We start from the raw sequence: 22,987 nt of genomic DNA on the forward strand, positions 1-22,987 counted from the left end.
GCTCGGATCCCGTGTTGCTGTGGCTCTGGCATAGGCTGGCAGCTACAGCTCTGATTTGACCCCTAGCCTGGGAACCTCCATATGCCGCGGAAGTGGCCCAAAGAAATAGCAAAAAGACCAAAAAAAAAAAAAAAGTTGAATCATAATTACAGGTATCACTGACATAAATAGATTCAAGAGCTAATATAGCCAGTTCATATAATACACAATTAGTTAAATAGGTATCAGCTGAAGGAGTTTTACATCTGTGTGTTGATCCTTTGAATTCATGAGAAGTTTGTTAAGGACTTCCTGTTGTGGCTCAGTGGTAGCAAACCCAACTAGTATCCATGAGAACACGGTTCAATCCCTGGCCCCCACCCAGTGGGTTAAAGGATCTAGTAGTGCCATGAGCTGTGGTATAGGTTGCAGACATGGCTCAGATCTGGTGGCGTTGTGGCTGTGGTATTGTAGCCAGTGGTTGTGGCTCTGATTCAACCCTAGCCCAGGAACTTTCATATGCCATAGGTGTGGCCCTCAAAAGCAACAACAACAAAAAAAGTTCATTGAAACTAAGCTGAAAATATTCTGTGTCTTGCTCTTAGATAAGATGGAGGGTCCAAGCTAAAAGGGGGAAATTTGGAGACTTCCAGCAAATGGCCTTCACGCTAGCAGAACTTGTATCCAAATTTTGTCCTTGTTGTATCAATAGCTCTTCATCTCCCAAATCTTTCCTCCCCTTCTTCTTCTAAATACTCATTCCTGGATTACGTTTCACTTGCATATATGATTGGTTATCCAGTAGGATTTGGAAAAGTGGTAGTTCTGGTTCAGCTTATGCTCCTAAGTTCACTATTTATTACTTAGCATCTAAGATCCCTGAGAAAACTCCTTATTGTCTACTTAGTTCATTTAAATTCTTTTCCATCTTCCTCTGAAAATATAGGAATGAAAATTGTTATATCAATATTTGATGTATAAAGCTTGTTCTGGTTATATGTTTAGAAAAAAATTAGCAGGTTCAGTAAAAATTTATTAAACACAATATCAGCACAAAGCACTTTAAGAGACTAGAGAGATGAATATGCCTTCTTGGACCTTACAATCAAGTAGAAGTTATATCACATGAATTAAAATAATTGGGACACAGCGCGGTATATAATTTCACACATGTAGTATATAAACAATGATTTCTGTAGCTATTCAAAGAAGTAAGATTGTCTCTATTTAGGATAACCAAGGAAAACTAAAAAGAGGAGCTACTTGAATTGAGTCTTGAAAGGTAAATAGACACTTGACAGTGAAGTGCCCATTCTGTGTACCAGGTAGTGTACAAAAATAGTTTCATAGATATAGTAACTCCCACATAATCATGCATGTTAGGACTGAAAGACACCTGAGGAAAATATTGTACAATAGCTTTAAAAAAAAAAAAAGAAAAAGGAAAAAGGAGGGAGTTCTGGTCGTGGCTCAGCAGTAATGACCCCAACTAGAATCCATGAGGATGTGGGTTCAATCCCTGGCCTCACTAAGTGGGTTAAGGATCCAGTGTTGCTGTGAGCTGTGGTGTAGGTCGCAGATGCAACTTGGATCCAGCGTTGCTGTGGCTCTGGCGTAGGCTGGCAGCTACACCTCCGATTTGAACCCTAGCCTGGGAACTTCCATATGCCACAGGTGCAGCCCTACAAAGACAAAAAGACACAAAAGGAAAGAAAGGAAAGAAAATACCACGTAGTCCATTACTATCATCTGAGATTAAATCCGGGGTCTCCAGATTCTGAATATAGCCATTTAGGAATTTATACTATAATAGATACACCTGGCAAATGTCTTAAAAAAACATTTAGACAGGCAAAGTTGTTTCTGTCACATATGTGTCAAAGGTATGTATACATTGTTAGGAATGGGAAAGTTAAAGTGCATAATGGGTAGAAACTTCTCAAAGTGGTTCTGTGATCAAGCAGGGTAGAGGTAAAAGTATTTCTTTGATAGCTGCCCTTGCTTTTTGAGAAGGTCTTTGTAACCTCCAGCCCTGGGTTTTGTTCCTTTTTTTTGCTCTGAAGAAGATATTGGAAGAATTTCAAGACTTGGTAGATGAAAGGGGTGAGGCCAGTAATGACAATGATTAAGTTTAATACATGTGTAATATTGAGTTAATATCAGACATTTCCTAGATTGGAAAATATTGAAGGAAAAGATGTTTGGATATTACTATATTTAGCAAAATGCGTGCCCCCATATCATTCATACCCACATAGGTAGAGAAGTAAAAAGTCAAATGAGAAACCAAAGAAAAAATACAAAGAGTGCTTTATAAATGATTTGTCCATAAAGAGATGACAGACAAATTAGAGAGGAATAAAATGCATGACTATTTGCAGAAAAGTTGGGGATACCTGAGAAGAATGTGTTTAGATGGTGAAAAAAGCAATGAGCGAATAAGGAACAGAAGATACGGAATATGAATAGAATATAACAAAGAATTTGGCCCATAGCAGGAGAGGCATCATGTGCTTTGAGGTTAGAGTTTTATTTCAACATTGAAAGTATAGCCTTAGTGACACTTTGATATCTTACTGGTCTGTGTCTGTTCTTAGGAGTTTTGAAGAGAGCATGCAATCTCTAAGAGTCTGACTAATCCAGTCTTCAGTGTTGACAGTATTCAGCCCATAGCTCCAAGAAATATTTCTAACCTCCAAAATGCTCTTCTTGGATCTTTTAAAATTGCCACTCTATCTCTTTCTGGGTGTGTGTGTGTGTGTGTGTGTGTGTGTGTGTGTGTGTATGTACTTTCTGAAATGTATTCATAGCCATGAAAATAGCAAACAACAGATGAAATATAATCAATGCTATGTACATATTTTGGGTCTAACTCTTATAACTTTATTTTTGTCACTGCCTATTTGTATTGGAGCTTCATATACTTGGGCCCATAATAACTTCGATTGTTAATACCATCAATTTCTCATACAAAATCAATAAGTGCCAGATATCCCAAGTGATTACCAATCTGAATCATAGTTAGTTCAGAGTTTTCTGCATTTTCTAAGATGAGACGAATTTTAACTATTCAGAATTTATTTGCTCGATAGTTTGACTTTCTGGGAATTCACCATTTTAGTTTCTCTCTACCAATGTCACATTCCTTGGTAGCACATTTTGGAAAATAGGAAACTCCTTTAGATGTGCATTGCCTAAAAGTTGTTAATTTCCCCATTGTTAAGTCCCAGTCCCATCTTTGCTCACTACCGAGCTGATCTTATATGAACACGGTTAGACTAGAAATTATTGTAGGACGTTTCCAGCATGCATATGTCCACTCTCATTAGGATTTATAGGTTGTCAAGGAACAGTGGCTGAGAAAATAGAAAAATCTTTGTAGTGCTATGGCTTTTACCTTATAAAATTAAAATAAAAGTTATTTAAGAGAGTAAATGGAATACTATATTTTATACAACTTTTTATAAATGCAGGCACCCTCCCTCCCAAGAAGCTTCTTCCATGGAAACTACAACTGTGGACAAGCCTGGAGGTCACCCTGTCTAAGGCCTGGGCCCTTCATTTCTAGTCCCTTTGCTTCTGCTTGCTGCAACTCCGTCAGAAACCAAATAAACAAAGCATTCACAGCTAATTAGCAGGGGGGGGGAAAGCTTCTAAAAGGTTAGGAGGCATTTGTAGCAAGCTGAATTGCCTGTGCTTCTACTCAGAGTTAAACAGATTTTCCAAGGAATGAGGAAGCTTACTTTTAGTACTCTCATAACTTTTTGAAATTTTTTGCAGGCAAATATATTTTACATAGGAAATATGTAAATAAATGAAAAAGGATGAAAAACTCGTCTGAATTTTTATAAGGCTGAAACTCTGCCGAAGGACAAGTGATAAAGGAAAATTGGAAAGACCTCACAATACAACAAAGGTTCCATTCCTTCACTCCTCTGAAAAGAGAACATAAGATGCAATCATTTGGAGGTCCAAAGGCAGAATATAGAGTTTTTTAGAAAAGATTGAAAAACCACAAAATGTTAGGTAGGATATTAAAGACATGTAGTCTCATCAATTCCATATTTTATTGATGAAAAATACTTAAGACTTAGATTGGTGAGGCAATTTGCCCAAAGTGACAGACTGGTTAATGGTAGAAATGAAACTTAAAGCAAATGAAAATAAACTTGAAATATAAAAAATACAGGAGCTAAGAAAGAATAATTTTTTTCAACAGCTAGATAAAGAGATAACTAGTGTTATGGTGAGTGAATAAACTAGTGTTATAGGTAGCGAATAAGCTGTCTGATCTTAAATTCTCTGTAAGAGTATTGAGTCAGAGTGTAATATTATAAAAGCTATAGGATTCTTACATTGAGTTGGGGTGGAAAGAGATGACTTCCATGGTTTCTTTGTTTCTTAGCCCAGATTTAGGCCTTCCATCTTGTTGAATACTGCTGACTCAAGCAGAGGAAAGCAAAGCGAGTTTTCTGTCTTACTTATATTACTTCTTATAAATTTAGTATTATCACAGTTCTGTACCCAAAAAATTGTCTTGTATTCAAAGTATGAAATCTAGACGTTTTCCTATATTCCTCATTGTAATTTTATATATTATATGTAATTCTAAGATTATAATATAAGCCAATTGGGAAGCAAAATTTGATATAGAGCAATTAAATTTGTGGGCAGATTTTCAGAGACATGCTCATGATGATCTACCATGGTTATATGTAAACTTCAAAGAAGAAACTTGTGCTGTTGGACAGTCAAAGAGAAAGGGTGCATCCTCTGTCTCTCTTGCTGCTGCCTCTTCTCAGAGTTCCTTGTCCCCATTAAGGCAGGTGGCACTCTTTTCCTGCTCATACCACCCTAAATCAACTCACATCTTTCCTAAGAGTTTTCGGATTGCTTAATATTTCAAAATTTATATGGAGCAATGAAAGTAAAGTAAAGCAAGACAAGCACATTGTTTTATCACTTGAATAAACTATGTCAGTAATGTTAAGAAGAAAAGTTTATAATAAGGGATACCTTGTATCTCAGAGCTCAGTAACCTTGGGAATACCACATCCTGAAGGCTTAGCTAAATTATCATCATTATGAAACCTTTCCTAATCAGGCCAACTGAAAACTTCCCATTTATGTACGCTCTGTATTGACTTCATAGCACTTAACAATTTGTATTAACCAGGATAGAGTATTGTAAGGTACACATCACCCTGAAATTCCAGTGACTTGACATTTTTTTCCAATATATGCCACTTACCCATTGCTGGTTGGTGGGAAAGAGGGCATTCTGCCATTTAGGGGCTCAGAATAATGACATCATCATCTTCTAGCTATACCCATCTGGAACATGTGGCCTCCTTGCCCACTATGGCAACAGTAGAAAGCTGGAGGATGGCATGAGCTTTTCTGTATTTGGTTTGAAATGACATGGTATTTCTAACTGCAGCTCATCCAGAACTAGTACCATGACCCTACCTAATCTCAAGATGATAAAGAAATGTGGGGAAGCAGATAGAATGTTGGATGAACACCACTCTCTCTTCCAGTAATTCATTCAACAAATATTTGTTGAGTGATTACTATTTGCTAGGTTCTCTTTTGGGCCCTGGAAATACCCAAAAAAAAATTTTTTTAAGACAAAAATCCCTGTTCTCATGTAGTTTATATTCCTTATTTTGGTTATTATTCATATTTATTTTTACGTATGCTTTAAGGGCAACTGTTTGTCTTAGCATATGATTCTAATATAGCCTATCAAAGTACAACACACGTGGTAGTGGTTTAGTAAATAAGTATAAATAAATACCACTATTTAACACCTGCTCGTGCAGGACCCCATGCTCTACAATTACATGCAAAAAACCATCCATAACATATAAATTCTTTAAGTAAGTCATCGTCCTATAATATAAAACCACTCCTCTGTTTGATGTCTATGCAGACAAGCTTTGAGCCTTCCAAGAAATTTTAAGTATTAAAGAGAGTTGATTCTAAAGGAAAAGCTTTTTTTTCATTTCTGTCCATAAGGATTATAAACTCCTCAAGGATAAGAATCTCTCTGTTTGGAACAATATAAACTCTGTAGTTTTAATAGAGTGTTAGGGAGCTAAACCTAGGCAGTCCAAAGCTCTGATTGAAAGTAAGTATTTATTTGCTTATTGAATACTTAGTAAGCATCTATTATGTGCTGGGCAGAGTCTCCAAAGATAAATGAGAAGTTTATATCACAAGAGATCTATCATTTCCAGTGTAGGTAAACTAGGGTTTATCCTGGACTCAAAATGAGACTTTGTGTTTATTTTCCCTACTTAACAATGGTATTCACATAAATTATCTTCTCATGAAGAATGGCAGGGAAAAAAGGTTTTAAACAACTGCTCTTATTTCAACCTCTTTTGAATACATGATACCCACTCCCTTAATTCTCCATTCCTACCACTGGCCTGGTCAGTTGGAATGTTATCTCCAAAGCCAGTCTGTTTCATTTTTGGTGAGTTTAATGGTTAGAAAACCCTTTTTTTTTTTTTTTTATTTATCCAAACTCAAAACTTAATCCCAAATCTTCTCATCTCCACTCCCTTTTAAATACAGTTTCAAGACCAGACTCACAAACTTAGAAGACAAACTTATGGTTACCAAAGGGAAAGGGAAGGGAGGAGGGAGAAACTAGAAGTATGAGATTAACAGATACAAACTACTATACATAGAATAGAGAAACAACAGGAATTTACTGTGTAGCACAGGCATCTATATTCAATATCTTACAATAATCTATAACGGAAAGTAGTCTGAAAAAAATATGTGTATAAAACTGCTTCATTTTACACCTGAAACTAACACAGTATTGTAAATCAACTGTACTCCAGTTGAAACAATATATATTTTTTCATATATATATACAAATATACACATATGTATACATATATATACACACACATATATAGTTTGAAGACCCCTCACATTGATCACTTTTCTTTTAAGGTCTTCCAGTTCATCAGGGCATCTTAAAGAGTGGGACAGCAAGCTATTCAGAAGGATGATTGGAACAATATAGAGTTTGTTGAGTATAGTGGAGTTATTTGAGATCATAGCTTTATTAAAGAAGAAATGCTTCCTAGAGTAGGCATATTGTAATTATAATTTGGAAGTACAAGTAAGATGTAGGAAAGAAAAGTCATGAGGAACATTTAAATAAAGGCTTAGAAATGAAGCAAAGGGAAGTTAGGATTCTTTGCCTAGAACACATTGCGAGTGAGACTAGGGAATGTGTTAAAATTCTTGGAATTAGATGAAGTAGGTTAAGGCAATTGAATGCATTGCAGTCCTCAGATAGGTGTGGTTTTGCATCTAACGGCTATTTTAAAAAGGAGTTTTTGATGGAATTCTGTGCTGTAGCAGAAGGAAGAAACATTAACAGAGAAATGTTCAGATTTGTTAGAACCACTAGAAAGAGAGCTCCAGCAAAAGGTTTTTGCACTGAGGTGAAGAGAGTTCATGGGAAGAAAAATCATATGACCAAGATGATAAAAGATTCTGCAGGCGGAGTTTTGGTTAAGTATGAAGAAGAAGAACTCACCCTGACTTTGCATGAGGGTAAATAAGATTCTTGGCAAAATAAAACAGGTAACACATATAAGGCCTAACCATGTGCAAGATGTTATTCTAAGTGTTTCCTATATATTAACATTTATATACACATATATTTCATCTTTCCAACAGCTCTGTGAGTTAGGTATTCTTATTATCCCCATTTAATGGATGAGAAAATTAACCCATAGGAAAGTGATGTAATGCTAAGAGTCACATAGCTAGTGAGATGAAAGCTGAAATCTTAATCCAGGCAGCCTGACTCTAAAATCTGCTCTCTTCTTCTCATCACTATTTTCTATCTCACCCTACTATACTGTGGTGTAAGAATTCAACTCACCTTCCTTCACACCTTGTAAGTAACTTAACTGTGCTCTTCTTTCCTTACGTGGTACAACCTTTCCTATTTCCTTAAAGCAGCCAGTGCCTTTGTGACCTTTTCCCTGCTATTACAAATTACTCTCTGGAAAGAAGCTAATAAGCCCATTCATACCAAGGAATGAATGGCTGATATAGTTTAATATACAGTAAGACTGCTCCACGGTTGAGTTTTGGGGGGTACAGGGAATGTTAGAAGGGGCCATAAATTTTTTGTGTGTGATTTTTATTTTTTTCCATTATAGCTGGTGTACAGTGTTCTGTCAATTTTCTACTGTACAGCAAGGTGACCCAGTTACACATACATGTATACATTCTTTTTTCTCACATTATCATGCTCCATCGTAAGTGACCAGACATAGTTCCCAGTGCTACACAGCAGGATCTCATTGCTAATCCATTCCAAAGGCAATAGTCTGCATCTATTAACTCCAAGCACCCCATCCATCCCACTTCTTCCCCTTTGGCAACCCACAAGTCTGTTCTCCAAGTCCATGATTTTCTTTTCTGTGGAAAGGTTCATTTGTGCCGTATATTAGATTCCAGATATAAGTGATATCATATGGCCATAAATTTTTAACCCAAAATCTCCTTGAAATTTAAAGTATATGTGGGCATAAGAGGATGAGTAAGTCAGGTGCGTGACCTCTATGCCCTTCAAATTATACCATTATTTAGCTGGCCCAGGGCTTGTAGGAATTCTTCTAGAAGAAATGAGATAAGGAACCTAGAAGTGGGAATGGAAAGAATAAGAGATACATCTTTATTATATTGATTCAGTGATTTTAGAAATGCCCTGTTATTTCCCTAATTAATTATCTAATGGAAGAGTTCTGATATAACCCCAGGAGACATAGATCCCAGGTGAAAGATGATAATCTATCCCATTCTAGGTTTAAGTGTTCGTGCATTTACATCTGAATTGAGATAGAGCAAAGGATTGATTTTGTTCATTTCCTGCAGAAATAAAACCTTCTCAGATGGGTCCATGATTTATCTGCTCTAGGAATTGTGCAACCTGGGAATGTTAACCTAGAGTTACCTTTTTTTTTCTTTTTTTTCCCCCATTTTGGCAGCACCTGCAACACATGGATGTTCCTGGGCCAGAGATCAAACCTGCGCCACCATAGCAACCCAAGCTGCTGCATTGACAATGCCATATCCTTAACCTGCTGCACCACCCAACTCTAGGAAATTACACCCTAGAGTTATCCTTGATCTTTCTTTTTCTTATTCCACACTGGACAGTCATCAAGCCCTTTCATTTCTTTCTTTAAATAAGGTTTCTCATATATTTCAATCTAATTCAGCTCAGTGAACACTTATCAAGTGCCTGCCTAATTCTACATATAGTGCCCTGAACATACAAGTACCCCCATCTCAAATTTCTCATGTTCTGGGAGGGAATACAGCATTGTACAGGCAATCATAAAAGTGAATTTAAATACAGAAGCAGTATACAGGAGAGATTATTCTTCTAGTCAAGGTCAGAAAGACTAGCAAAATAGGGTTTTCAAGGGTGAATAGAAGTTCTTCAGAATAATGGTAGGGAAGCAAAATATTCTAGCTAGAAGGTAAAGCATACAGAAAGACATGGAAGCAACACAGTGTAGCCTGAAATACTACAAGTAGTATTTCTATAGAATAGATGAAGTTTGGGTCAAGGGCTAGTAGAAAATGATCTGGTTTTGCTTTTTTCACTGTCGGGATCTTCATATGCCTAGAGCACCAACTTGTTTTTTCCATATCTGTAATTATTGAAAACCTAGTCTTTTTTTCAGCATTCTGCTAAAGTCACATCTATCGTATATGCCCCTCCTTGAGACTTTAACCACTATATCTTGACACCTAAGTATCTGTGTACAGTGTGTGTCCTCAATCTTCAACTCTCAGTGGTGTGACAACTTTCACTTGTAGCTACATGGTCATAGGGGTTTCATAATCAAATTTGCATATAATAATTTTGAAAATGTTTTGGAGTAAAGAGACGAATATGAAAATAGTGTTAGTGCTTTGTCAGTCACAATAATATAATTTACTGTACTACCAAATAGTTCAGTTCAGCAAATGTGTTTTTCTGCTCTCTATCCATGTATAATATTGAGAAAATATACAGTGGAAGAAAATAGGAGGATACCTCATTTATGTATCTGAAAGACTTTACTTAAACTTACTTATATTCATTTAATTTCTGGCTCTCATTAGTTCTTTTTTATATAATGATTTTTATTTTTTCCATTATAGCTGATTTACAGTGTTATGTCAGTTTTCTACTGCACAGCAAGGTGACCTCAAAGACAGAAAAATCATAGAGAACTGCCTATTCAATTTCTTCTGTTCATCATAAAATTTGAACATATAAACACAAAGGAAGACCACTTGTTAAATGAAAACACTGCTTTAAATTGAAGTTATGTGGGAAATAGCATCAAAGCATACTGACTTTTATGTTAATTTATTTGTAACTTCTTTTTTCAGGATGCTGGGCAGTTTTATGCTAAGTATAAAGAAACAAAATTGAAGGAAAAGGAAGATGCGTTGACTAGAGCTGAACTTGAAACACTTCAAAGTGAGTTTTAAACATTGTCTTATTGTATTAACTGTATCACATAAAACTGATTATTTAAATTTGGATTTTCCCTTAAATTCAGCAGTAATTAAATTTTCTGTGCCTTTTTTGCTACTCTCTAGAGTTACTTGTACTTAATGTACTATATATGGGAAATTCTACATTAATAATTTCCAAACCACTGCAGCTCAGTGTCAGAAGGAGAAATAAAATTAACATGGGGTCATATAGTTGCTTTAATCTGGGAGGCATCAAAAATCTAGAAAGTCCTTAAATACTCCAGTGCTGCAGTTGTTATTGATATTTAGTGCTGAGTCTGCCCAATTGATCACCAACTTGCTATGTTACATTAGTAAAAGGGAAACCTGAGAACTTCAATGATTTTGTTTTCGTTTGTATTATTGTTACACAACATACTTGGCTAACGTATCAGTATGTTGAAATCTTCTCTCAAACTCTAAAGACAGTTCTTGCTCTGAGTTCCCATCGTGGCTTAGCAGAAATGAATCCAGCCAGTATCCATGAAGATGCAAGTTCGATCCCTGGCCTCGCTCAGTGGTTAAGGATCCCATGTTATGAGTCAGGGTTTTCTCTGGATAGATGACATTGAAAAACTTATGGTCTCTGGAAGAGACAGTTTTTGGGGTGAGGGGATGTTCTTGGGTTGTGGGATGGAAATCCTGTGAAATTGGATTGTTATGATCAGTATACAACTACAGATGTGATAAATTCATTAGAGTAATAAAAAAAAAAAGGATCCCATGTTGCCATGAACTGTGGTGTAGGTCACAGATGCGTCTCGGATCTGGCATTGCTGTGGCTGTGGTGTAGGCCAGCAGCTGTAGCTCCAACTGTTCCCCTAGCCTGGGAACCTCCATATGCCGCGGGATGCAGCCCTAAAAAGACAAAAGACAAAAAAAAAAAAAAAAAAGATTTGGGGAAAAGTTGAACATAAAATTAAAAGAAGGCATTTCCTCAGCCCTGGTCTTGTCTAGTTTTCTGTATCTACATCTCCCTCCCCCCCATATATATATATATATAAAGCAATGTAAAAGTATATATACTATACTTTTACACTGCTTTATTTTTATCAGAGCATTCAACACTTCTTAGCATTAATTTATATGTTTATTTTGTTTGTTCTCTAGTCCCCTCAATGGAATGTAAGCTTCATGAGGGGAAGGACTTTGTTTTGTTCACTGTTATGTCTGTCCAAGGAGTCCCTGGCACACAGTAGGTACTCAATAGGTAATTGTTGACTAAATTCATGGAGGTGAAGTCTCTTCTTTTAAAAATTCAAATTTGAGTGTTTTTGGTTCAAACTTAATTCCCCTCTACCTACCTGGATTCCTAGAGGAATGAATGGTGTGCATGGCACCAATCTAGGCACAGAGGACAGTACAAACACCGTTAATACCCGGTCAGCTCACACCTAGAAACATATGTAAATCCACAGTGTGTGTAGTTTACAAAACTACTTGTGTGCTTTTGAAGGTGTACAGTAAAAGCTATTCCTGCGGCTCATAAGTAATTTAGCCAAATGAAACTGGAAAAAGAACTGTGGTATTAGTAACACATTCAGCTCACACTTTCAACATACAGAAAAACGATGATGGCTCTTTTCTCCCTCATATACTGAAAGTCCAGCTTTCTGCCTTTACCCTGACACCAGACCATGGTTTGAGAAGAGAGGAGTTCTAACTCTCTCCAGACTGAAAGAGTACATTGCCACGACCTAAATGTGACTTTGAGGATTGTTTTTTAGGCCCCTAAACACAGATTTATTATCATAGAGATGTGTGGATCGGAAGTCTGACATGAGTCTCACTGGGTTAAAATCAGGGTTATCAAGCAGGGCTGCGTTCCTTTTCCAGCTTCTCGAGGCCTCCCACTTCCTTGGATCATGACCCCCTTTCTGTTTCTTCAGAACCAGGATGTTTCATCTCTCTGACTCTTCTGTAGTCACATCTCTGTGACTAGGAAAGTTTCTCTGCTTTTAAGAACTTGTGATTAGATTGGGCTAACTTGGATAACTCAGGATAATCTCCTATCCCAAGGTGCTCAGCCTTAATCACATCTGCAGAGTCCCTTTTGCCAGGTAAGGTAAAATATTCCCAGGTTCTGGGGATCAGAACATAGTCATGTTTGGGGGCCATTTTTTGCCTTCTACAACCTTCGGGTGTCTGGGCAGCTTTAGTACAGGGACTGTTTCCTTTTCATCTTTGTGACTGAAGCATTGAATATAGTGTCCTCACACAGAGTAAGTGTTTAATAAATGGATGAATGAATATATGACTTAATGTAATTCCATGAATAAAGAGTGACATATGAGCACCTATCTTTGTACAGGACACTGTTTCAAAGAGCACATAATTTAATTCAAAAAGTTTCAACAATTAGGAGTTCCTGTTTTGGCACTGCGGAAACGAATCTGACTAGGAACCATGAGGTTGCAGGTTCAATCCTTGGCCTCGCTCAGTGGGTTAAAGATCCGGCATTGCCATGAGCTATGGTGTAGGTCGCAGACATGGCTAGGATCTGGGGTTAGCTGTGGCTGTGGCGTAGGCTGGTGGCTACAGCTCCGATGGGACCCCTAGCCTGGGAACCTCCATATTCTGTGGGTGCAGCCCTAAAAAGCAAAAAAAAAAAAGTTAACAATTAAAAATACAAGTAATATTCACATAAACTATATAATTGTTAACTATGTTAGAGGATTACATACTAAAGTTGACTGATATATGTGTTGAAGAGTAAGGGTGGGCAAATGTTTATTATTATTACAGTAAACCTAAGATTGAAACAAAGTTAAAGTTATAGCAGTTGTTGAAATAGTTTTAATTTGAATAAATCAATGAATAAATGAAACGAAGTGTAATTTCTATATAATTTTTACTTTTAAGTAAAATTATTACATAAAAATTTTCTAAGCCTTTTAAGACTAGTCAAAAGGAGGGGAAACAAATCACATTTACAAGAAAAGAGAAAAATCAAACTAAGCCACAATTTACCTGTGAAGGCAGTTTGCGTACACTAACTTCATTGCTTTTCACAGTCATGCTTTCATGACTGTTTTTCCAAAAATATTCAAAGATTTGTTCTGCCAAAGAATTCCATAGCAATTTTTCAGATTTAATAATTCTCTCTCTTATTTTGTTATTACTATTTAATTTAAAAATACTATGTAATATTTATAATATTACTAGGTATTGCTAATAAACACAAATTTTAAAATCGGTAAATATCTGAAAACTATGTGCCAGCAAAAAAATGTGTAATAGTCTTTTAAAAAATTTGAAAATTCATCACTAGCTTATTGTTCTTGATACTCAGTACCAGAAAACATTAAAAATAATATTCATATTAGGCTCAGAGTATTAAGACTTCTGTTACTCATATTTAGATATCAGTGCTGTATTTAGAAAAGGTGGTGGTATTGACATTAAGAATGTTAAAGAACAGTCACATAACTGTTACTAATATCAGAAACTGCCATATATATTTAAATGTAGTCTCTAATGTTTACATGCAAAGAATCTTTTAATTAATTGTGTTAACTTCATTACAGTGTTCTACATTGTATACTTTAAAATTAATACATAAAGGCCCCAAATCCCCCAGTGTGCATTTCATTTGCCCCCATCCTTCTTAATTTTAAAGACCATCATTGGAATACTGAGTTCATAATAACATTTCCATCTGCTTAATTGAGTAAATGCATCTCATGCAGATTAGCAGTAGCTATTTTATGCTGCCTGTTTTTCATGGCCTAATTGCTAATCTGCCCTCAAGTCTATCTGCTTTACTGCTGAGATTGTGCAGTGTCCTCTGAGGGCTACACTTGAAGCCACATTGAGTAGGGTGTGGTGGTCTTACTAAATGGTATTTTAGAGGGAGAAATCTGAAAAGGGTAATTTCTTCAAAATAAATATTACCATTCTTCTGTGAAGTCTTTACCTCCGAAAATGTGATAATCTATTTGGAAATGTTTCAGTATTTGTTTCTTTGTTATAAACTTTCAATCCATGTTATATTTTACATTAAATAAGTTGAATATTTATAAATATAAGACTTTTTCAATGCTAATACTTTTATAGATTCTCTAATTATATGTTTTAATCTAAATCAATAAATGTGTGTTATAATTACTGTAATGAAAAAGCCCATATCATGAATGGAAAAAAATGAGCTATAAAGAAATTGATTGTAAAGGTTAAAATTTGAATAGACAGAAGGGGGAAGGCAGGGTAGAGGGAAAATGTAATATTTCACTTTTTTTCTCTGTACCTTATATGAGTTAGGAACAAAAGCAAGATCAAATAACCAAAACCCTATTGCTATGTACTTTTTGTTTGTTTGTTTGTTTTTTGTCTTTTAGGGCTGCATCCACGGCATATGGATGTTCCCAAGCTAGGGGTCGAATCAGAGCTACAGCTGCTGGCCTACACCACAGCCATGCCAACCCCAGATCCTAGCTGTGTCTGCAACTTACACCACAGCTCACGGCAACGCCTTTACCCACTGAGCGAGGCCAGGGATCAAACCTGCATCCTCATGGATGCTAGTCAGATTCTTTTCTGCTGGGCCACGACAGGAACAAGTACTTTTTTTAATCTGCAGAAATAATGGTTCCAGACACTGCCAAATTCACTGAGGCTTTTGCCCTATATTTTCTTGGAAGACTTTTAGTTTTAGGTCTTATACTTAGGTCATTGATCCATTTCAAGTTAATTTTTGTACATGGTATTGGGTAAGGGTCCAACTTGCTATCTAGTTTCCCCAGCACCATTTGTTGAATTAACAGTTTTTTATTTAAATTTTTATTTTGAAATAATTATAGATTCATAGGAAATTGCAAAGATAGTACAGAGAGGTCCCATGCTCTCTTCTCTCAGTTCCCCCCATTGGTTATCTTCTATAACTGTAGTATAATGTCAAAACTGGGAAACCGGCATTGATAGAAATTGTGTGTATAGTTCTCTGCCATTTTATTACACACATACATTAATGTAACCACAATACCTGTTAACCACTAACCTTTTATAGTCACACCCATCGCCTTCCCTCCCCTCCCCCCATTATCCCTAATACCTGGCAATTACTGATCTATTTTTCATCTGTCTAACTTTATCATTTTGACTACATGATTTCAAGAATGTGAATGAGAACAATACAGTATGTGTTCCTTTGAATCTGGCTTTTCCACTCATTGTAATGTCTTTGAGATTAATTTAGTTGTTTCATATGTCAATAACTCATCCCCTGTTATTTAGCGAATAATATTCCATGGTATGATTGTACCACAGTTTGTTTAACCATTCACTTATTGTAGAACATTTTGGTTGTGTATAGTTTTTGGCTGTTATAAATAAGTCTTCTGTGAACTGTTATGTATAAATTTTTGTGTAAACCCAGAAGTGCAATTGCTGCATCATATGATAAGCTTATATTTAGTTTTAAGTAATTGCCAAATTAATTTCCAGAGTTCCTGTACCATTTTATACTCCTACCAGAAATGTATGAGAGATTTAGTTTCTCTTCATCCTCACCAGAATTTGGCGTTCTCACTATTTTTTATTTTAGCTATTCCAATAGGTGTGGAGAGATATTTCATCTTGTTCTTAGTTTGCATTTCCCTATGGATAATGATGTTGAAACATCTTTTCATGTGCTTATTTGCCATGTGTGTATCCTCTTCAGTAGAATCTTTGTTCATGCCTTTGGCTTGTTTTCTACTTGAATATATATATATTTTTTACTGTTGAGTTTGAAGAGTCCATTTTTATATGTGTTCTAGATATGATTCTTCTTCCAGAGAGGTGGTTTACAAATAGTTTCTCTCAATATGTAGCTTATCTTTTCATCCTCTTAATAGAGTCTTTTATAGAGCAAGAGTTTTTTTTAATTCTGATGAAGTCCAATTAATTGTTGTTTTTTATGGATTGTGCTTTTGATGTTATATCAGAATTGTTCATCAGGCCCTAGTTCTAACGTTTTTGTCCTATGTTACAATAGTACATTTTACATTTAAATCTATGATCCATTTTTTACTTAATTTTTCCATAAAGTATGAGGTTTAGGTTAAATTCATTTATTTATTTATTTTTTGCTTATGGATATCCAGTTTTACCAGCACATTAAAAAAAAAAAAAAAAACTATTCTTCCTTCAATGAATTACTTTTGCATTTTGTCAAAAATCACTTGGCCTCACTTGTTTAAGGGCTATTCTAACTCCTCTGTTCTGTTCCACTGGTCTATATACCTTTGCCAATATGAAATATTGATTATCACAGCTCTACAATAAGTCTTAAAATCAGGTAGAGTGATTCTTTCTATTTCTTTTTCAAAATGTTTTGGCTATTCCATTTCCTTTATCTTTCTCTGTAAGTTTTGGAGTAATTTTGTGTATATCTATCCAAAAAAATGTTATTGGAGTTTTGGTAGGCATTATGTTAAACTTATATAATAATTTGGGGAGAATTGACCAATTTACTATCTTGAGTATTTCTCTTCATTTATTTGTATCTTCATTAATTTCTTTATTGTTTTTGAGTCCTTAGCTTATAAATCATGCATATATCTTGTTAGATTTATATCTAAGTGTTTCTTTTTTTATTTTGAGTGATTGTAAATAGTTGGGTTTTTAATTTCAGTTTTAAACTGTTCACTTAAAGAAATTCATTTGACTTTTGTATGTGGATCTTGTATCCTGCAACCCATTTGTATTTACATATTTACATATTAGTTCTAGGAGTTTTAAAGTAGATTCCTTCCATTTTCTATGTAGACAGTCATGACAATAGGGATAATTTTATTTTTTCTTTTCAATTTTTATGCATTTTATTTCCTTTTAATGCCATATTTTGCTAGCTAGAACTTCTAGAATTATGTTGAACATGAATAGGCAGAGAGAGGGCATTCTTCCTCTGTTATAAACTTTAGGGGGAAAGCATTTACTGTTGTACCATTAAGTATGATGTTATCTGTAGGGTTTTTGTAGATGCTCATGACCAGGTGTTGAGTTTTGTTAAATTTTTTCATCAGTTAATATAATCATGTGACACTTCTTTGGCCTATTAATATTTTGAGTTACACTGATTGAATTTTGAATATTGAACACCAGATCCTTATCCCACTATTGACACAAGGGAACTTCCAGGGACTGGTTCTTTGAAAAGATCAATAAAACTGACAAACATTTGCCGTAACTAACACAAAAAATGAGAAAAAAGTTACCAGTATTTTAATATTAAAACATGAGAAATCACTGCAGGACAAGCAGACATTAAAAGGATAATAAGGAACAACTTTATACACATAAATTTGACAATTTACATGAAGTTGACCAACTGTTTGAAAAACACAGATTACCCTAACTCACTCATTAAATAGATATGTGAAATAGTTATTTGAATAGCCTTGTAATTATAAAGTAATTTTAATTTGTAGTTTAAAGTCTGCCAAAAAAGAAATATCCAGGCTTAGATAGCTTCAGTAGAGAATCCTACCAGATATTTAAAGAATTAACATCAATTCTATTTTCTTCAGAATAGAGAAGAAGACTTCCCAATTCATTACATGATGGTAATATTACCCTGATACTGAAATCATATAAAGTTTCCTCATTACAAAGTTTTGTCTTGTTAATGCTGCTGCTTTTCCGGTCTTTTGGCTAGAAAGAGAAAGCTTTAAAATTCCATTTTTAATCGCTTCTTCTTGGCCTTTTGGCTAAGATCAAGTGTAAAATTCCATTTTATTGTTACTACTAGCATTTCTGTTCTTGTTTGTGTTTCTGGGTTGCAAGCTTCTCTAGGACCAAGTCTAGGATATATGAGGCCATAAGAAAACCCAGAAAAGGTACCCTTGGAGCTCACTGGATCCTGCTATTCCTAGTTGGTCCATCTCTCCAGCATTCATATTCTTCTTGTGTTTGTTTCATGTGTATAACATTTAGGATTTTTATGGGATTTTTTGGGGGTTTGTTTTTTTTAGTGCAAGTTGTTTTGGTTTGGTTTTGGGGTGTTTTTTTGTTTGTTTTTTGTTTTTTGTTTTTTTGGTCTTTTTAGGCCACACCTGAGGTATACAGAAGTTCCCAGGCTAAGGGTTGAATCAGAGATTCACTTCTGGCCTACACCACCACCACAGCAATGCCAGATCCTTAACGCACTGAGCAGAGCCAGGGATTGAAACCACGTCATCATGGATACTAGTTAGGTTCGTTATTGCTGAGCCACAGCAGGAACTCCTTGTGTTACTTTCCTAAGGTAGTTTTTTAGATGCTTATTTCAAAAGATTTAGACATTTATGGTTATGATCAACACCAAGAAATAAATACAACCAGATTTATTTGTTTCCTTTTTATAGCTGATTCTCTATAAACAACCAAATTTAGTACTGATGAGATACTTTCTGGTGTATGTATGTTTTCCCTTAGCAGTAATTTGTTGTTCAAAATAAAGAAAATTATGAGAAATTGAGTAATGTGACAGACTTCATAAGGAGCCATTTATATGACCTCTTCTTTTCTGAAAAATAATTTTGAAAAAATAAGAACAAAAAGCTGGAGTTCACATTGGCACTCAGCAGTAATGATCCCAACTAGTATGAGAGGATGAGGGTTCAATCCCTGACCTTGCTTAGTGGGTTAAGGATCCAGCATTGCCATGAGCTGTGGTGTAGGTCGCAGATGAGGCTTGGATCCAGCATTGCTATGGCTGTGGTGTAGGCCAGCAGCTACAGCTCAAGATTCAACCCCTAACCTGGGAACTTCAAATACCATGTGTACAGCCCTAAAAAGACAAAATAAACAAACAAACAAAACCTAGCCTCCTCTTTAGGCTCATATTTCACTCTGGTAGCACTATATTTTTTTACCTTTAAAGTAGACTCGTGTCATTTAAGATACTAACTACCTACTATGGTATCAAGGTTTGTAGGGTTTTTGTGTGTGTTTTTTTTGTTGTTGTTGTTGCTGTTTTTTAAATTATAGATGATTTCCGATGTTGTTGTGTAGGGTTTTTTTAAGTCACCATTTCAAAAGTCTGTATATATAAAGGTATTGATGCAGTATAAAATATAGTATTAGATACCATGTAATTTCTAGTTAAGGTAATATCCTTTTTAAGTAGAACTTTTCCCATGACTGTATATTTTTAATGTACATTATTTTTGGCCAGTTTTTCTGTTGGGCTGCTTATCCTTTTGTCAGTTTCTAAGATCTCTTTTATATTCTATATTTCAACCTTCTATTTGTACTCTGGATTGTAGATGATCTTTCCAAATCTATTATTTCTCTTTCTTTTTTTTTTTTTTTTTTTTTTTTTTGTCTTTTTAAGGCTGCACCCATGGCACATGGAGGTTCCCAGACTAGGGGTCTAATCAGAGCCATAGCTGCTGGCCTACACCACAGCCACAGCAGCTCCAGATCCAAGCTGCGTCTTTGACCTACACCACAGCTCATGGCAACACTGGATCCTTAACCTACTGAGCAAGGCCAGGGATCGAACCCTCAACCTCATGGTTCCAAGTCACATTCGTTTCCACTGTGCCACAGTGGGAACTCCCTATTATTTCTTTCTTGATTTGTTTATTCTGTATTTTATCTTTTTCTATAGCATCTGGTTTTCAGTCTTAGTTTTCTCCTTCCTTTAAATAGCACAGGTAGGTTTTTTTAGATTTGTTCTTGCAAGATTTTTATTGTTTTGGTTTTTAAAGTCATGTCTCTTAATCAACTGGGATTTATATATTATTGTGTCCAATTTCCTTTCAAATGGATATTCACTGTGCCAGCATCATTTACTAAATCCTTTTCCAACTGAACTGAAATATTTATGGATTCTCTCTTCTCTTCTAGGAATTTGTCTATTCATAAGTCAGTATCATTTTATTACATTGGCATTATGGTTCATGTAAACATATACACACAGGATGGTGAAGATATGGTTATAAGGAGGCAGGAGTTTTCCATTGGTGATTAAGAGTAGGGTTGCTTCTCAGTGTTAACTTTCTAATCAAAAAGGGATTCAGTGAAGAGACCAGTTGATATACATTTGTTGATAACTACCCCTGATGTTGTCAGATTAGATTTTTGGCTTTGTAAAATGTTAAAAAGAGCTGACTTTCTGCCAAATAATATGTTTGGGGATATATAATTTTCCTCATATCTTCTTTAACAGAAGAGAAAATTAATACTTATTCTAAGGGCTAAGTTACTTGCCCAATATTATGTAATTATTAGGTGGTAAAGGCAGGAGTAAAATACCAATGACCAGGCTCTTTTTATTGTACCAAAATGCAGTATTTCATGAACAGTACTTTGGAACCTAAGATATGTACAAATTGTTGTGATTATCGCATAATCATCTATCATTAGCATCTGTGAGTTTTATTTTAAAACAATTCAATGGATAATACACAATAAAATATGTAACTATTTATAGCAAAGCAGGTCTGTTTTGATGAAAGAACTATATATGTGTGTGTGTGTGTTTATGTGTGTGTGGGTTTAAGTTTTATTGAAGTATAGTTGATTTACAAGGTTGTGATAATTTCTGCTGCACAACAAAGTGATTCAGTCACACATATACACACATCCATTCTCTTTCAGATTCCCTCCCACAGAGTATCACAGTGTATTTATGTGTTCTTTCAAGGTGTAGTCTATGAAGTCTGTGAATAAAATGTTAGAAATTCTTTTTATTCTTTTATTAATTTGTTATTTTAAACATTTTTTTTTAGAGGAGAAGAAAGTTAAAGTAAAAAAACCAAAACCTGAATTTCCTGTATATACGCCTTTAGAAAGTGCATATATTCAATCTTACGATCATGGAACTTCCATAGAAGAAATTGAGGAACAAATGGATGATTGGCTGGAAAACAGAAACAGAACACAGAAAAAACAGGTAAATTTTTAAGAGTTTGTCTTAACTGAGTAAAATACACACAGGAAATTACATAAAATATAGATATACAGCTCAGTAAACTATCATGTGGTAAACCCAGTTAACCATTGCCAAGGGCAAGAAATAGAACATTGCCAGTGTCCAGAAGCCATAGTCATGCTTCGTCTTGGTCACTACCTTTCTTTTCTTCCACAAAGATAATGATTGTCCTAACTTCTAACACCAGAGATTAGGTTTTCCCGTGGTTCGAAGTTTATAAATGGAATTGTTCTATCTTAGTCCCTTCAGGCGACTATAACAAAAATACAATAGACTGGGTGGCTTAAGCAACAAGTATTTGTTTCTCACAGTTCTGAAGACTGGCAAGTCCAAGATCAAGGCACCGGCAGATTCGGTGTCTGGTGAGGGCCCTCTTCCTATTCATAGACAGCAGTCTTCTCGCCGTGTCCTCACATGGCGGAGGAGGTGAGAGAGCTCTCTGGGGTCTCTCTTCTGAGGGCAATAATCCCATTCATGAGGGCGCCACCCTCATGACCTAACCAGCCCCCAAAGTTCCCACTCCCTAATACCGTCACACTGGGGGTTAGGATTGCAGCTTATGAATGGTGGGGACACAGACGTTCAGTCCATAGCACATTCCATATTGGCTCTTTTACATCTGCTTTCCTCTGTTCAATATAGCATTTGTGATATTTAGTCATTATTGTGTGTAGCAGTAGTCTGTTTATTTCCATTGCTGTTAGTCCCTTTAGAAGTATAGCACAATTTATTTTTGTTGGAGGTTTGTGTTGTTTCCAGCTTTTGACTACAATAAATAAGTTTCCTGTAAACATTATTATATTTTGAGTACACATATGTGTAAATTTCTATTTTTGAGTTAAGTTGCAGGGTCAGCGTTAGTAAATAATTCAGAATAGGTTTTTTTTTTTTTAATGTTTGTATCAATTTATACCTCAGCAGCAGGATATGATAATTTCAATTGCTTTATGTTCTTGCCAACATGAGGTCTTTTATATTTTTAACTATTCTGTTAGATGTGTAGTGATATTTAATTATAGTTTAATTTGCATATTCTTTGATGAATAAGATTGAACACCTTTTCTGATATTCTGATATTCTCCTATGTGAAGTGCCTTTTCAAGTCTTTTTTTTATTGGGTTGCTTATGTTTTCTCATACTGATTTATAAAGTTTTTAAATATATTTCAGAAGTAGATCTTTGCACATATTTTCTCCCACTCTGGCTTGCCTTTGCAGTCTCTTAATGGTGTATTTTGATGACCAGTATTACTAATTTTAATCATCAATCTTTTCTTTTTCTTTATGTGGTGTGTGTTGTGTGCTGTGTTCAGGAAATATTTTCCCACTTTGCAGTCATAAACATATTTCCAAATTTTTCTAGAAGCTTTAATACTCTACTTTTTATGTTTAGATTCATAATCCCCTGGAATTTATATTTGTGTTTAGTGTGAAGTAATGATCAAGTTTAACATTTTTTTCAAAAGTTTTCCAAACCAATTGACCCAATACCGGTTAATGAAAAGACTGCTGCCTACAGTTTTGCAGATCCTACCTTTACTGT

At 35.3% G+C, this 22,987-nt stretch overlaps 1 protein-coding gene across 2 annotated transcripts in view; it reads left to right on the forward strand.

Annotated features, from left to right (window-relative positions):
* DNAJC1 (DnaJ heat shock protein family (Hsp40) member C1) overlaps positions 1 to 22,987 on the forward strand; it is a 198,526-nt gene that overhangs the window by 79,355 nt on the left and 96,184 nt on the right. For both annotated transcript variants that reach the window (XM_084980403.1, XM_084980404.1), the window contains exons 8-9: positions 10,417 to 10,507; positions 21,243 to 21,406. In XM_084980403.1, the coding sequence (XP_084836529.1) occupies positions 10,417 to 10,507; positions 21,243 to 21,406 (255 nt within the window). The remainder of the gene's footprint in view (positions 1 to 10,416; positions 10,508 to 21,242; positions 21,407 to 22,987) is intronic.

The sequence above is a fragment of the Sus scrofa genome, chromosome 10, assembly GCF_054392235.1.
Source record: "Sus scrofa isolate SSC_HxYL_T2T_F1_AM1 chromosome 10, Sscrofa_HxYL_maternal_Yorkshire_Landrace_v2.0, whole genome shotgun sequence".
Classification (NCBI taxonomy): domain Eukaryota; kingdom Metazoa; phylum Chordata; class Mammalia; order Artiodactyla; family Suidae; genus Sus; species Sus scrofa.